Source organism: Drosophila innubila (assembly GCF_004354385.1).
Source record: "Drosophila innubila isolate TH190305 chromosome 3L unlocalized genomic scaffold, UK_Dinn_1.0 0_D_3L, whole genome shotgun sequence".
In the NCBI taxonomy this organism is placed as follows: Eukaryota; Metazoa; Arthropoda; class Insecta; order Diptera; family Drosophilidae; genus Drosophila; species Drosophila innubila.
Window position 1 is genome coordinate 7,155,321 of NW_022995376.1, and position 13,111 is coordinate 7,168,431.

General features: G+C 37.3%; 2 protein-coding genes across 3 annotated transcripts; one reads left to right on the forward strand and one right to left on the reverse strand.

The window, feature by feature from the left end:
- Positions 1–379: 379 nt before the first annotated feature.
- LOC117788707 (UDP-GalNAc:beta-1,3-N-acetylgalactosaminyltransferase 1) lies at positions 380–12,787 on the reverse strand. Of its 2 annotated transcripts, none has more exons than XM_034627547.1 (3): positions 11,978–12,787; positions 2,349–3,436; positions 380–1,620 (listed from the first exon to the last, which is right to left on the reverse strand). In XM_034627547.1, the coding sequence occupies exons 2-3, from the start codon at positions 3,324–3,326 to the stop codon at positions 1,213–1,215; spliced, it is 1,386 nt and encodes a 461-aa protein (XP_034483438.1). In that variant the 5' UTR covers positions 3,327–3,436; positions 11,978–12,787; the 3' UTR covers positions 380–1,212. The 2 variants fall into 2 exon arrangements, with proteins under 2 accessions (XP_034483438.1, XP_034483439.1); XM_034627548.1 differs by lacking the exon at positions 11,978–12,787 and adding an exon at positions 3,832–3,940.
- LOC117786946 (GATA zinc finger domain-containing protein 16-like) lies at positions 7,569–8,171 on the forward strand. Its single transcript, XM_034625376.1, has one exon. The coding sequence runs from the start codon at positions 7,569–7,571 to the stop codon at positions 8,169–8,171; it is 603 nt and encodes a 200-aa protein (XP_034481267.1).
- Positions 12,788–13,111: the final 324 nt, after the last annotated feature.

The window sequence follows — 13,111 nt, forward strand, 5'->3', positions numbered from 1 at the left end:
CTAAAAACTCTCTGCTATGCTACTCACATTCGTTGAGTTTACTGCATTCCGTTTGTTATCCACCAAGAGCTGGCTGCTGTGTTACTTGTTATAGTCAACAGTCTGCTGCCTTCGTTGTGTTTACTGCACAGCGCACTGCTTGTCAAGCAGTGCAACTCGTTACATATGTTCAATTCAAACTTGGTGTCCGTTACATTGTACAATTTGTAAGTTTTTATTTTTTATATATGGATTTTTCATGTTTTTTTCATATATGTATGTATATAATTTCTGACAAACTTGAACATTCAATTAATTTGTTTTACACATTTATAAATTTCATTTGTTACAAATTTCTTTCGTTCATTTCGTTACATCCTTGTTTGTTTGTTTTGTATGATTTTTTGATATTTCTGTTAACGTTCCTGGCATTAATGTTCCCTCTTTTTAATCTGTCTTTCTTTGTTTGCTCCATGTATACAATGTCAATTAGACTAATATTTTCATGCAGTTTCAATAAAACGTAAATAGATATTTTCTATAGACAAAAATACAAAATAGATTATTGATTATTTTCATCTTTATGCGAAATATTTGATTTACTAAGTTCCCCAACAGATTTATCATATTGCATAACACTCGGTTTGCACAATTTCAATTTCAATATCAATTAATTTATATTAGTTCAGACTAAACATTTTTGTTATACATCATGTTTGCTAGTTTTACAAATAATCGCATCGATTTTGAAATGAGTTTGCTTTCATTTGCTTACAGTGGCGAAAAGACGTTTTGAAATTAATTGTTCTTCTTGTTGTTGCTTACTATTGTTATAACTATTGTTGGCTTAGGAGTTAAGAGTTGTGCTTAAATCTTTATGTTCATATACGAATGTGTGTATCACCCAGAGAGGCTTGAATGTATGACTATCGTTAATCATTAATCGTTATCGTAAGTCATGTATTTATCGTTATGCTTCAGTTATGCTATCATTAATGATACGAATGATTGTAGGCAGGTGGTTGGTGGTTCACTTGACTTGCAATGTTTTTCTTGTTTTTCTCTTCTTTGTTTCAACTGACAAAATGCTAACTAATAGTTTAATAACTAGTCTACAGATTAACAACTAAATTAATAGCAAAACAGCCAAAAGTATAAAATAATAAACTTAAACTAAACGACGACTCGTCTCTTCCATTTGTACAACTGAAATCCTAAGCTTTAACCCATAAACTAGCTAAATTCCGAATCCGTGTCCATATCCGTGTCCAGCTGAACGTTACGCTGTGTCAGCGTATAGTTCTGTGCCACATGCAGCTGCCACAGTGCGCTTATCTGCTCCGGCGCAATGCTATGCCACGTGAAGAGAAACTCCTGCTGCTCGAGATCGCTCTTCCCGCTCAACAGACGCTCGCATTCCAGCCTATAGAGCACATACGGCTGCAGATTCGTGATCGTTGTGTTTGTTTGCTGTGCCAGCACTCCGGTAATGTGCACATCATCCACCCAGAAGTAGCCAGCATGCTGAGCCGCCTGATAGAGGCGCTGCACCACATCCGACGAGTAGACAATTGCAAAGCCGGGACAATACGGCGGATAATAATGGGCGGGAAACTCGCGAAAGCTGACACGCCACTTGGACTAGATAAAGAAAAGAAAGTCAGTAAGTTAATATATATAAATAAATCCATATTACATAGCCTAACTATTTATCTTTTCAGTTATAACATTAACACGGTTAACATACTAAATTACAATTTTCAAAAATGCAACGGACTCGCTTTGCATAAATATTAAAGCAGAAAGAATTTAGAGGCCAAACTGTGATCAAAATGACATTCTGTTTAAAATTCGGTTCAGTTTTGACAAAGTTATGGAAGTTTGAAGTTGGTCAGACTTTGGATCTTACAACTTTACTAGTCAAAATTTTTGTCAGATTTCACATGATTTTTTACAGAAAGTTGAAAGGTATCAGAAACATATTTAAAGTGTTGTCTTATACTATTTACGATATAAGGAGTTAATTAAAAGTGAAAACTTGACAATTAAAATTTTTAATTTTCAAAATATCAAAGGGGGGACCCTTAGCATTGAACCTATGATCTATAGGAAAAAATTTTTTTTACAAAACTAATTAAATTTAAGTGCAGAATGAATTTCGAGGCCAAGTCATGATCAAACTGACATTCCGTTCATCAATTGGTTAAGTATTGACAAAGTTATAGAAGTTCAAAGTTTGACCTTTGACCAAACAACTTTACAAGTCAACATTTCTGTTATTTGGTAATATAAAGCAATTATAACCATAATTTTTGTCGACATTAAATTAATGAATTATTAAATGGGAAATATATCTAGTTTGTACTCACGCGATAAGAGCGCTTCACACGCGTCGCCAACACGGGGCGACAGAAGAGCAGCTCGTGACGTTGTTGCAACAATGAACGCAACGAAGGCGTCGCTGGCGTCGACGACGACATGGTTAGATTCGAATTTGTCGGGGAATCACGGAGCAGCTTTATCAACTGCGGCGTATTCACATAGACATCATCGTCCACCTTGATGAGCAGCTGGGCATTTGGGCAATTGCTGTTGAACCATTTGAGAGCCATCACATGTTTGTAGGTCATGTTGCGATAGGCATCCCGAAAGTTGCCCTGCACCATATCGCCATGTCGCACATTCTCCAGCGACAGAGAATGCTGCAGTTGATGCTCCGTTTGGTTAACAGCTCCCAGCAGAAAAACAACACGCAATGGTGAATTGGCATTCGTCATGGGACGACTTCCCCACGTCTGGCGGATCAGTGTACGCTTCTCTGCGTTCCGAGGTGCCGTGTGGACCAGGATGAGTGCTTGGATGTGTGCCTCACATGATGGCTGACCCATTGTATATGCAAAGTTATGCAGATCAATCAATTGACTGTCATCCGCTGATGATGATGACGATGATGATGTTGATGGCGATGATGGTAGCGAGAGTCGACTGGCGATTGTGGGCATTGGAGCGGGCGTGGCCGCTTTGTCTAGACTAACTAGGCTAGGGCTATAATAATAATAACTACTTAGGTTGCTACTAAGTTGCTGAGTGCGACTAGGGTCGTGTATTTGGTTTGGTTTACTACTGCCATTGGCACTCGATTGGGCTTCTTGCTGTTGCTGTTGCAGTTGTGTTGACGCAATCAACGCTGAGGATGCCGATGACGATGCTCCTCCATCATCAGTTGCCTCCAATTGTTGCACGCTCACCAGCCAGATGACAAAGCACAGATTCACACAGATGATGAGGCAACACAGTGAACGTTTATCCATCGTGTGGTTGTTCTTAGCCCGATTAACTGCTCCCATTTGCAGGCTGTGACAGCTCGTCCACTTCCTTTTTAACTGTTTGCTGTGGGCACCTCAAACGGAAGCGTTTTCTGCGTGCCTTTGCCATTTAATTGACAATCGACCAGTGACTAAAAAGTGATAGAAAAAGTGAATTTAATTAAACCACACACACCACTCATTGAACTTATTAACAAATTATCTACAGAGCTTATCAATAGGCGATTTATCAGGTGCGAAATAAGAATCAACATTAATTTCATTGAGCACGCCACGAACATTGTTAAACGGACAACTCAATTTTGTGAATTGCCCCAGTGAAAGGACACTTGCCACTTGCCACTTGCTCCCCGTAGTGAATACGATTGACAGTGCTGTGACATTTAGCTGCTTTCAAGCTAATTTTAGTCATGCTAAAAGTACATATTTTTAGATTAAAACTTTCAAGTGTTCTTAATAAAAAGGAAAGGTCAACACCTGACGTCATTACAATCGATGCGCTTTTAAAGTTAAACCGAATACACACCTCGCATTACTCGTAATTAATTCACTTGCAAAAAAAAAGAAGAAGAAGGAAGGAAACACCTGATGGATTCCGTCGAGTGTCTTGCGGTCAACTGAACCCCGTGCCCATTAACCAAGCCCAACAAACCCACAATCCACATTCCACAATCCATGTTGGGTCAGGCGTCTATCAGTTAAATGTGTCGATTGTATGCTATCTGTGTATGTGTGTGTGTGTGTGTGTGTATTTATTATCGGTGTGGCCTTATCGCGGCAATTTGACGCAACTATGAAAACTACAACAACAAAATTTGGTCAATTATATTTTTCTTAATCATTTTTTTTTATTATTTTAGGTTTGTCATAAAACTAATTTTGTTGAAAATGAAAATGCGGGTTTTTTGATAAGATTTCCAATGCTTACGCCAGTTATTGGCGTTTATCAATCAATTATAATTTGAAATTGTATTTACAATGACCCCGATTTAAGCAGGCAGAAACAGAAAAAGAAAAAAAGAAAATCGAACCTAAAGAAAATTATCCGATTTAGTGGAAAAATCTTACATATACTACTCTTGTAAGGGTATCCTGGCAGCAGGATAAACTTTTTTTTTTCCAGTTTCATTAAAAAAACTAAATTTAAGCTTTTACTCTATGAATTCTAAAAATTGTACGATGATCGAATCTAATACAGGGTAACTGCTAGGCGAGCGCACTTCATACGAGCGTTGACAAATTAATTCTATTAAGAGTATCAAAAATGGGCGTTTGTCTGGCATATTTCGACAGTCTTTCATTCAATTGATTTGTTTTTTCTCTTTTTTACTTCTTATTCATTCTTCAGGTTCATTCAACCAATTGTCAGTATATCATATTTTATACAAGAGTTGCCTTCATATGCTGCCACATTGTGTCGTGTTTGCCACAAAAGGCAGCTGCGTTGTTGCCCCATTGTGAGTCGATCACGTAGTTGCCACATACGATAAGTGTAATTGAAATTTGCGGCATTTGCAACTGCAACACATGCCAACATGCACATACATATTTACATATATCTTTCATTATATATAAAGAAATGAACAAGCTGTTGAAAGGCTTTTGAACGTGCTCTGATAAGATAATGCCAACTGTCAATCACAATCAGCAATGGCGATAAGATTAGACATTGATAACAGTGTAATCGAAGTCGGATCTATTGCTTAATTAGTACCTTTGAATACTGCAGTTAGTCACAAGGCAAAATCAATATTTTCGTGAAATTACGAGTTGCGTTTTGAAACGCGTTACATGCAAAGTTCACGGCAAAGGTCGTTAAAGAAGCGAAATATTGAGCCACACAAATGGAGTGGCAATAAAATTTTAATATTCATGTAAATTCTAGGGATACCATCATGTACAAGGGTTGTGTTTTCCATTATTATATTGTTGTTGCTGTTGTTATTGTTGCTGGTGGTGCGACGAAGCGTGGCATAGAGCGTCTAGACACGCAATTGCCCTTCTGGCTTTCATGTGTTCTGGCCTGGCCAGGACTCTGCTGGGCTTAACCCTAGTCCAAGTCGGAGTCGAGGAGCTGCAAAAGCCCCAGATGACGTCAGCGAGTCTGCGGCTGCGTCGCAATTTCTCAATGGCCCCAAGATAAGGAAAAACTAATTACAAGTCAGAGAAGCCGACCTGCACAGATTGATTGATACTGAGAGGGCTGTCCAAAAACACATGATTTCTGGTTATAATAATTCAAGTGTTGTTAAATTTAAAGAGTATCTCTAGTCTCTCTCTCTCTACTGTCTCTATTGACCGCATAAATGATTCACGCTTGCACTGCATTTTCAACTTCATTGCTGTTTATTGCCTGTAAAAATACTCGCAAATTTCTTGAATGCATTTGCCAGCAGTGCATAACTTTACGTGCCACTCTCGTTGCTACAAAATAAAACCACATGGACAAAGGGTACAGTCAGACTGCGCCTAGTTGGGTTTAAAATTTTCTGAGGCTCTGAGCCTGGGCCGACTGTCAGGCGCCTGCCAATGCTATTTGTACCCTACACACAGGGTATATCTGACGAGCAAGCAATAAATGAAGGTGAATTCAGTATATATAAAGTTAATATTTATTATTTAATTAGAATTATCAAACAGTTCATAATAAAAATTACAAAATAAGAATTAAATTTAATTTAAAAAAAACTAAGCAATAAACATTTAAAGTATGTATCTTCAGAATAAACTGTGATTACCTTTTTTAAATTAAAAGTTTCCTTTCAAATTTGGTCGTTTTGACTGCTTAAAGGGTATTTATCAATCGAGCAGTCTCGACTTGTTTTTCTCTAGTGATTTGCATTTTGCACTCGATAAAAATGGCAAGGCAAAAAAGTTTTTTTTTTTTTCAAGTCGAAGGTTAGATTTCATCGTGGCATTTTTTTTTGGGAAGCAACAACAACATTTTTGTTGTTATTGTTCGCTGTCGTCTATTGTTTATCGAGCTTTGATTTGCAGCAGACACATTGCAGCACTTGCACCACCCTCACCCCATAACCCACATTGGCTGAGCAAGTTGGCAAAATAAATTTGGCAGTTGGCCAAAAACGCTTTGAATGTTTGTGCACTTTTCCACTTGCAAACAATACGAGGAGCATTTTCATGAGGAGCAAAAACATTTTGATATGTTGTGCAAATGTATGTGTCGGTGTGTGTGTGTAATTGTAATTGTTATAAATTCTGGCTGGAAATGTGTTTAGCACTTCATTGGCGTTCACATGCGCGACTAACAACAAAACAAACAAACACACAAATGTGTGAAATATATACATACATATTTATAGAGCAGATGAAGTATATATTTGCCACTTGGAGAACTCTCGCAATTAGCGTAAGCGAAAACAACTTCAATGTCTACTGCTGCACTTGTAATTGCTAAAAACAACATTTTGGAGTAGATATAAAAGCGAAATTTAGCGGAAAATAGCATTTAAAAAAAATGCTTACATATAACCTGTAACTAAGCTAATTCCACGATTTAGATTGTAAAATATTCAAAGTTATGTAAAAATAAGAAACATTGTTTCAAATGAAAGGGCTGATTAGGCAATTACCCTATAAATAACATAACTAACTATTATAAATACAATCTAAATACAAATATGTATAAAAAAAACTCAGTTTGCTACAAAAATAACAAAATAAATGCGTTTAATTATATTATAATTTTTATTATTATATTATATTAATATATAATAATTCAATAATTATTGAAAGCGTTGAGCAAGCGAATGTGCTTTTAAATCATAACTTATAAATAAATTGGATTAATCAAACATTACAAATTTCGTAGAATTCGAAGCTAACAGAGGCTGAACAAAATTTAGAATTGATTATTTCATTTCTATAAACTTTCCAAAATAATTAATTATTCATTTAGACTTTAAATCAAAGTTGACCAGCTGCATAACTTATTTTTAACAATTATAGAATTACAGCTAATACAAAGAACAACTAATCGAAGTAATATTAGAAACTACTTCCGAGTTTTTGATTCAGAGAATTGTTATTTCCATGTTAATATTTACATTCATTAAGTAACTTCAAAAGTAATATTTTTACAAAAACAAGGTAACTTTGCTTTTCAAAGTTTAGAGCTTCTTGTCACATAGATTCTTAAATTAGTTCCAGCTTGGAGGTCAGACAAGAAACATACAAAATATCAGATGAGGTTATAAGAATATCTCAAAAACAATTCAACATATATCAAATAAAAACTCGAACATGTCGTCCAACTCATCCCAGATTGATCCCCGCGAGATTGACGATCGCAATTCAAGCACACCCATTATAGTGGACGAGATAACTCCTGCACAACCCCCGATTCTTAGCAATGATCGATCAACAGGAACACGTCGACGTGGACGTCGCACTGGAATTCGAGTCCGTCGTCTGGCCGAAATGCAACGTTTGGAAAGTATTGATCCAGGCCTCGCTTATCGGTTGGATCAAGCTCAAGTGAATAATCATTATCGTCCTTACGTTATTCGACGCAGAGGTCGAAGAATTGGGCCGGGAGTAAATCGCAACGTTCAACAGCAAGCCGAGGGCAGTCATATTACTCTTCAGCTCAGATTAGTGGAAGCTGGCGTTAGAAATGTGAACAATGTAATCAACATTGATATCGGAACACCAGAAGGTAGCTCAACTACCTTGGTGGCAACACTCAGTGCTGGCAACGACGAGACCAATAATGAAAATACCAACAACAATGAGAATAACCCCAATAATGAAAATAACCCCAACAGTGAGAATAACCCCATTGGAGACAATTCCCAAGATGCTCCAATAGATCGTGATCCTGTTGACCAAGTCCGTAGCATATGATACAGATATCATCTATATTTATCTTATAAATGTTATTAAACACATAACAAGAACAAACTCGCTGTTTAGACTTTTTATTATAGATAACATATAATTTCAAGCATAATATTCGTGGAATAAATTCATTATCTTCTAAATAATAGATAATCCTAGACTTGAACTTTCTCGTAAATAATTTATATAATTTATTTATATGCTTTATTTGAAGCCGTAGTTCCTAATTTTATTTTAACCTATATGACTTATGTTAAATTTAGGTAAAAATGCAACAGAACATTTCTTATATTCTCACGCTTGTTTTAGGCACAATTCTCTGCCGACTACAGTTATTTGATACCCCTTAGATAATAGGCTTAGTATCTATCTGTCCTGAAAATTTCATAATAATCGGACGACAAACAAAAGAGCTGCTTAAGAGTCAAATGGGGCAATTTTGTTGCATGACTTGGCGTTGCACTTTGTTGTTGTTGTTGTTGTTGCTGTTAACATGCTGCAATTACAACATGCAATGCGATACCAGACTATATATGTATTAATGTGTGTGTGTGTCTGTGCATAAGTGTTTTCTCCCCCTTTGGCTTGTTTGTTGTGTTGCACAGCAACTATTTGCGGCTTGTTGAGGCACAACTTTTGTCGGGTGCCACTTTTTAAATGCTGTGCCACAGACAACAAAATTACAACAAAAAAGCAAAGTAAGTAAAGCCGGATGCGTTGATTCATTCGCAGTGTAGGCGTTGGAATCTATATCAGTGTTTGTGTGTGTTGATATCTGTGTGGGGTTGCAATAAGATGTACGCAGGTCGCAAACATGTTCAAGGCATGCACAGTCGACATCGGAAGTAATCTGCCAACGTACCCCAGTTGCACAGTGGTAATTTTGGGCAGTTTAATTAAATATTTTTATAAAAAATTACACCTTTTACATACAGTTTATTTTAAATATTTGTTTATTTATTCCTACTCGACCATAAAAATAGCAAACGCACTAGAATACACAGAGTTATATATTATTAATCAATAAATCACAAACTATCGAATATATAAAATAAATATATATAAAAAATGGAAAATAATTGAAGGTAAATTGCATAAAAGGACCACTGTGCGTTGGTTAGGCTCAAGCACACACACACAGACACTCACGTAATTAACCTCAGCTGCTCCTTATAGAGCAATAGATTTCCTTTTTGCTGTGGCAGCATCCGTTTCCTGCCTCAGCAGAAACGGAAAAGGAGTTCCAGGTTGCCTTTTAGCCTGACAGAAAAGGCGAGGCGCCTTTGGATACTTGTATGGAGCGGTGAAAGAGGCAGAGAGACAGAGAGAGGGTAAGGTAGACAGAGAAATGAAACGGCGAGAAATGCATTTGAGTTGATTGACGACAGAGAGTCGACCCAAATTGCCAATTAAAATGTGACAACAACTCAAAAGGAAAACATGCAAATATATGAATGTTTGTACTTATATAGTGGATATGTGTAGATGGCAGACTAAAGAATAAAATAGAACTAATAGAAGCCACTGTGGACACACCCAAAAGACAGTTGGTCAAAAAGGTTGGTCTAAATAATTTATGAATAAATATTCTCCTTGTCCTTTAACTTTTGTATACAAATTTAATTACTCGCATTTTGTTTACATTTTCACGGCTGTCGCCGCTCACAAGTCAACTGGGCCAATGACCATTTCTCCTCGCCCCTCTTCTCAAATCCCTCTTCCGCCTCAGTTCGAAACGAGTTTCATGCACGCACAACAATTGATGACGGAAGGGCGGCGGTTTAGGGCGGGCCAATAGTCTTATAAAGAAAGGCAACAACATGAAGTGAATGGCCACAAAGGCAAAAATCATTGACAGACGAGCACAGTGCGATCAAGAAATCACGCTCTGAGCATATGAAATTCAACAACAGTGAGTCAACAATTGCACAGTGGGCAATATAAACAACATACATATAACACTCAACACTTGATAATATCCCTGTAAATATCATTGAATCTCATATTGCTTACGGCGCTTTAAATTGCACAAGCTTAGAGAACTGTTATAAAAAAACTGTAATCATAAACAATTTATTATAATTTGTGTTAATTGTTGATAATATATTTTTTTTTTGGAATTATGTTTACTGCTGATAACTAAATCATTCCGGAACATTCACCAGATGTTTTTTTTTTTTTGCGGAAGGGCAAGATAAACAAACATTTGCTTGTTGCAAGACCGGTTGGTCCCACTGCCCATTAATAAATTCAAGTTTCTTTATCAAGTGTAAACATTGCCATCATTTCCAGCTGTTTCCAACTGTCGACCACATAAAACACAGAGTTTTTGTTTACAAATTACCATTGATTATTTGTATATTTTTGCAACTGAAGTCAGAAAATATGTGCAAGTCGAGCCATATCCAAATATTTGGCTAATTTGGTAGATTAAACTAACTATAAACGGAAGACGTGGCATTTGTTATTACTTAATAGCCGCACTTTAGGCATTAATGTAATTAAAAACTTATATGAGGGGTTGAATTTCGACAGACAACTTAAGAGCAAAAAGTCACGAATGCTGATAACACTTGTCGCACGAGCTAGCCGATAAGGAAGGCTAACAAACTGTCAAAACTGTTTACTTGAACAAATTCAATTACAACAATTGCAGACTTATTTGGCATGTTTTCAAAATAACGCAGTGAGTTTTTTTAGCATGATTCATTGGCACATGAGTAAATGGAGCTTTATGAATTTTTTTTTTGGCCATCAATGGAATTTTCAAAGAATAAAAAGCTTTGCACGTGACGTCGCTGTTGTTAACAAAAACAGGTTATGACACATTGGGTTCAATGTCCGACGAAAGTTGTAGACAAATAAACAAATTTAACAATTACATAAATAGTAATGCGAATAAGATTAATGTTAAACACTTTCTTGCCAATTAAAATGTTTAGAGAGCGACAGACAGAGAGAGCGAGCGATTAACGCGCAACTTCAGTCAAACAAAGAGCGAGCGAGCGACAGAGAGAGAGAGACTGAGGGAGAGCGAGAGCGGAAGCTTATATCGGAAGCTGCTTATGGCATTTGAACACGTGATGGGAAAAACTTTAACGTCATCAACGCATTTAATAATATTAATTGACAACAAATATTTGCTTTATATGCAAGACAAGAATATATTTATATATACATATATAAAAGAAACAACAATAAAAAAGCACATTGAATGCGTGTGTGTTAAGTAAGCACTTATGTATTTTGCTTGTTGGCAGGCGTCGCTGCAGCCAAGGCCAAGGCTTCCTTGTGTCAGCCGGCAGAAGCAGAGCAGGAGCAGCAACAACAGTGCCTGTGCAGCTGAACTTGTTCAAGGTCAGCGACGTCGCGACGTTGGCATGCAAAGAGCTGCCAAAGTTTGAGTGCCAAAAGGGAGCAAAAGAAGCCAAAGCAATTCCACATGAGCAATAACTTGAGCAGCAACAACAACAACACAATTAGCGGCTGCCAAAAAAAAGATGAGCGCATGGAGTGTGGAGAGAGAGAGTGCGTGTTGAGAGAGAGTGAGTGAATGAGAGTGTGGGTTCAAAAAGAACCACAGCAAAATTGTTGCCTGATGATGCTTTCCGTTGCGTTGCGTTGCGTTGTTGTTGTTAAGAGGCAAAGAAGAATAGAAGAAGAGCGTGAAGTGGCAGCGTCGACTGCCAAAATAGAACACAACACCTAAACATATATGCATACATACATGCGTATGTTTTCCACATTTCGGGCTAATTTAATTCATAAATTTGCATGCACAGTTTAATGGCTTATTTGTGAATTTTGTTTACCTTCTTGGGTGTCGCTGCTGTTCCCTCTGCTGCTGCTGCTTTTGTTGTTCTTGTTGTTGCTGTTGCCGTGGCGCGTTTTATTGGCACATTGGCAAACATTGGCTGCCCACACACACACAGGCACACCCTCACACATGCACGCACACACGCACACGGACACTCAGGGAGAGAGTGAACTTCAGAACAAAAGGAAACTTAAAAAGGAATAAAAGCTTGAGGCCTTTTGTTGTTTTTGCTCTTATGGCTGTTCTCAAAATCACATGTCCTTAATTGCTCTGCATTTTTAATTGATTTTGGAGAAAATTATGCATCAAGGCCAAAACGATAAATAAATAAACACGTTTCGATCATAATAATAGCCACATTTCACTTTTGTCGATTCCACTTTCATTTAATTTGCACTAAGTATAAATATTCTGTGGAATTTTTGCGGCATTGAGGGCGGAGCACACACACATGCTCATGCACACATGCTCATGTACACATGTACACACACACACACACACAGGGACCCTCTGAAGGATGCTCCCTTGATGCTGATGCTGAGCGTCGCTTCAAATTGGCTATGCAAATTTTCGCATTTCTTTTCAACGTTTTCAATTACTTTTTCTTTGTGTATTTTATTTAAATCTGTACGAAAACGTTTCTTTGCAATTAAATTAAGACAAACAAACTATCTGCGCGCGATTTTAAGCAAGAAAATGCTACGGGAGGAATGAATTTAACTTTGTGGGCGCACGCGCTGCGCTTTGGTGTTTTTCCGCGATGAAAATGTGGGACTGCCTCTGGGAGCAGCCGGCGCAGCACTGAGAGCAAGTTACTTTGTTACTTTCGTGCGCTCAGCCCACACACACACACACATCCGAATTTATATTTAAAATTTAAACAATTTAACACCAGACAGGGAGAGAGAGAAAGTTAGCGAGAGCACAAGCCGACGCGCATACGCACCACTGTTGCCAACTTAGCTATTTTAGGGCTAGGTCTGACTATTTTGAAAGTTCGTTGGCTAGAAATTTTTGAAAATTGCTATTAGCCGGAAATCTGGCTATTTTAAATATATTTTCAGCTGTGTTTATTGCAAACATTTTTTCTATAACTGTGCCAAAGTGCCACAAAAACAAATTTAGATGC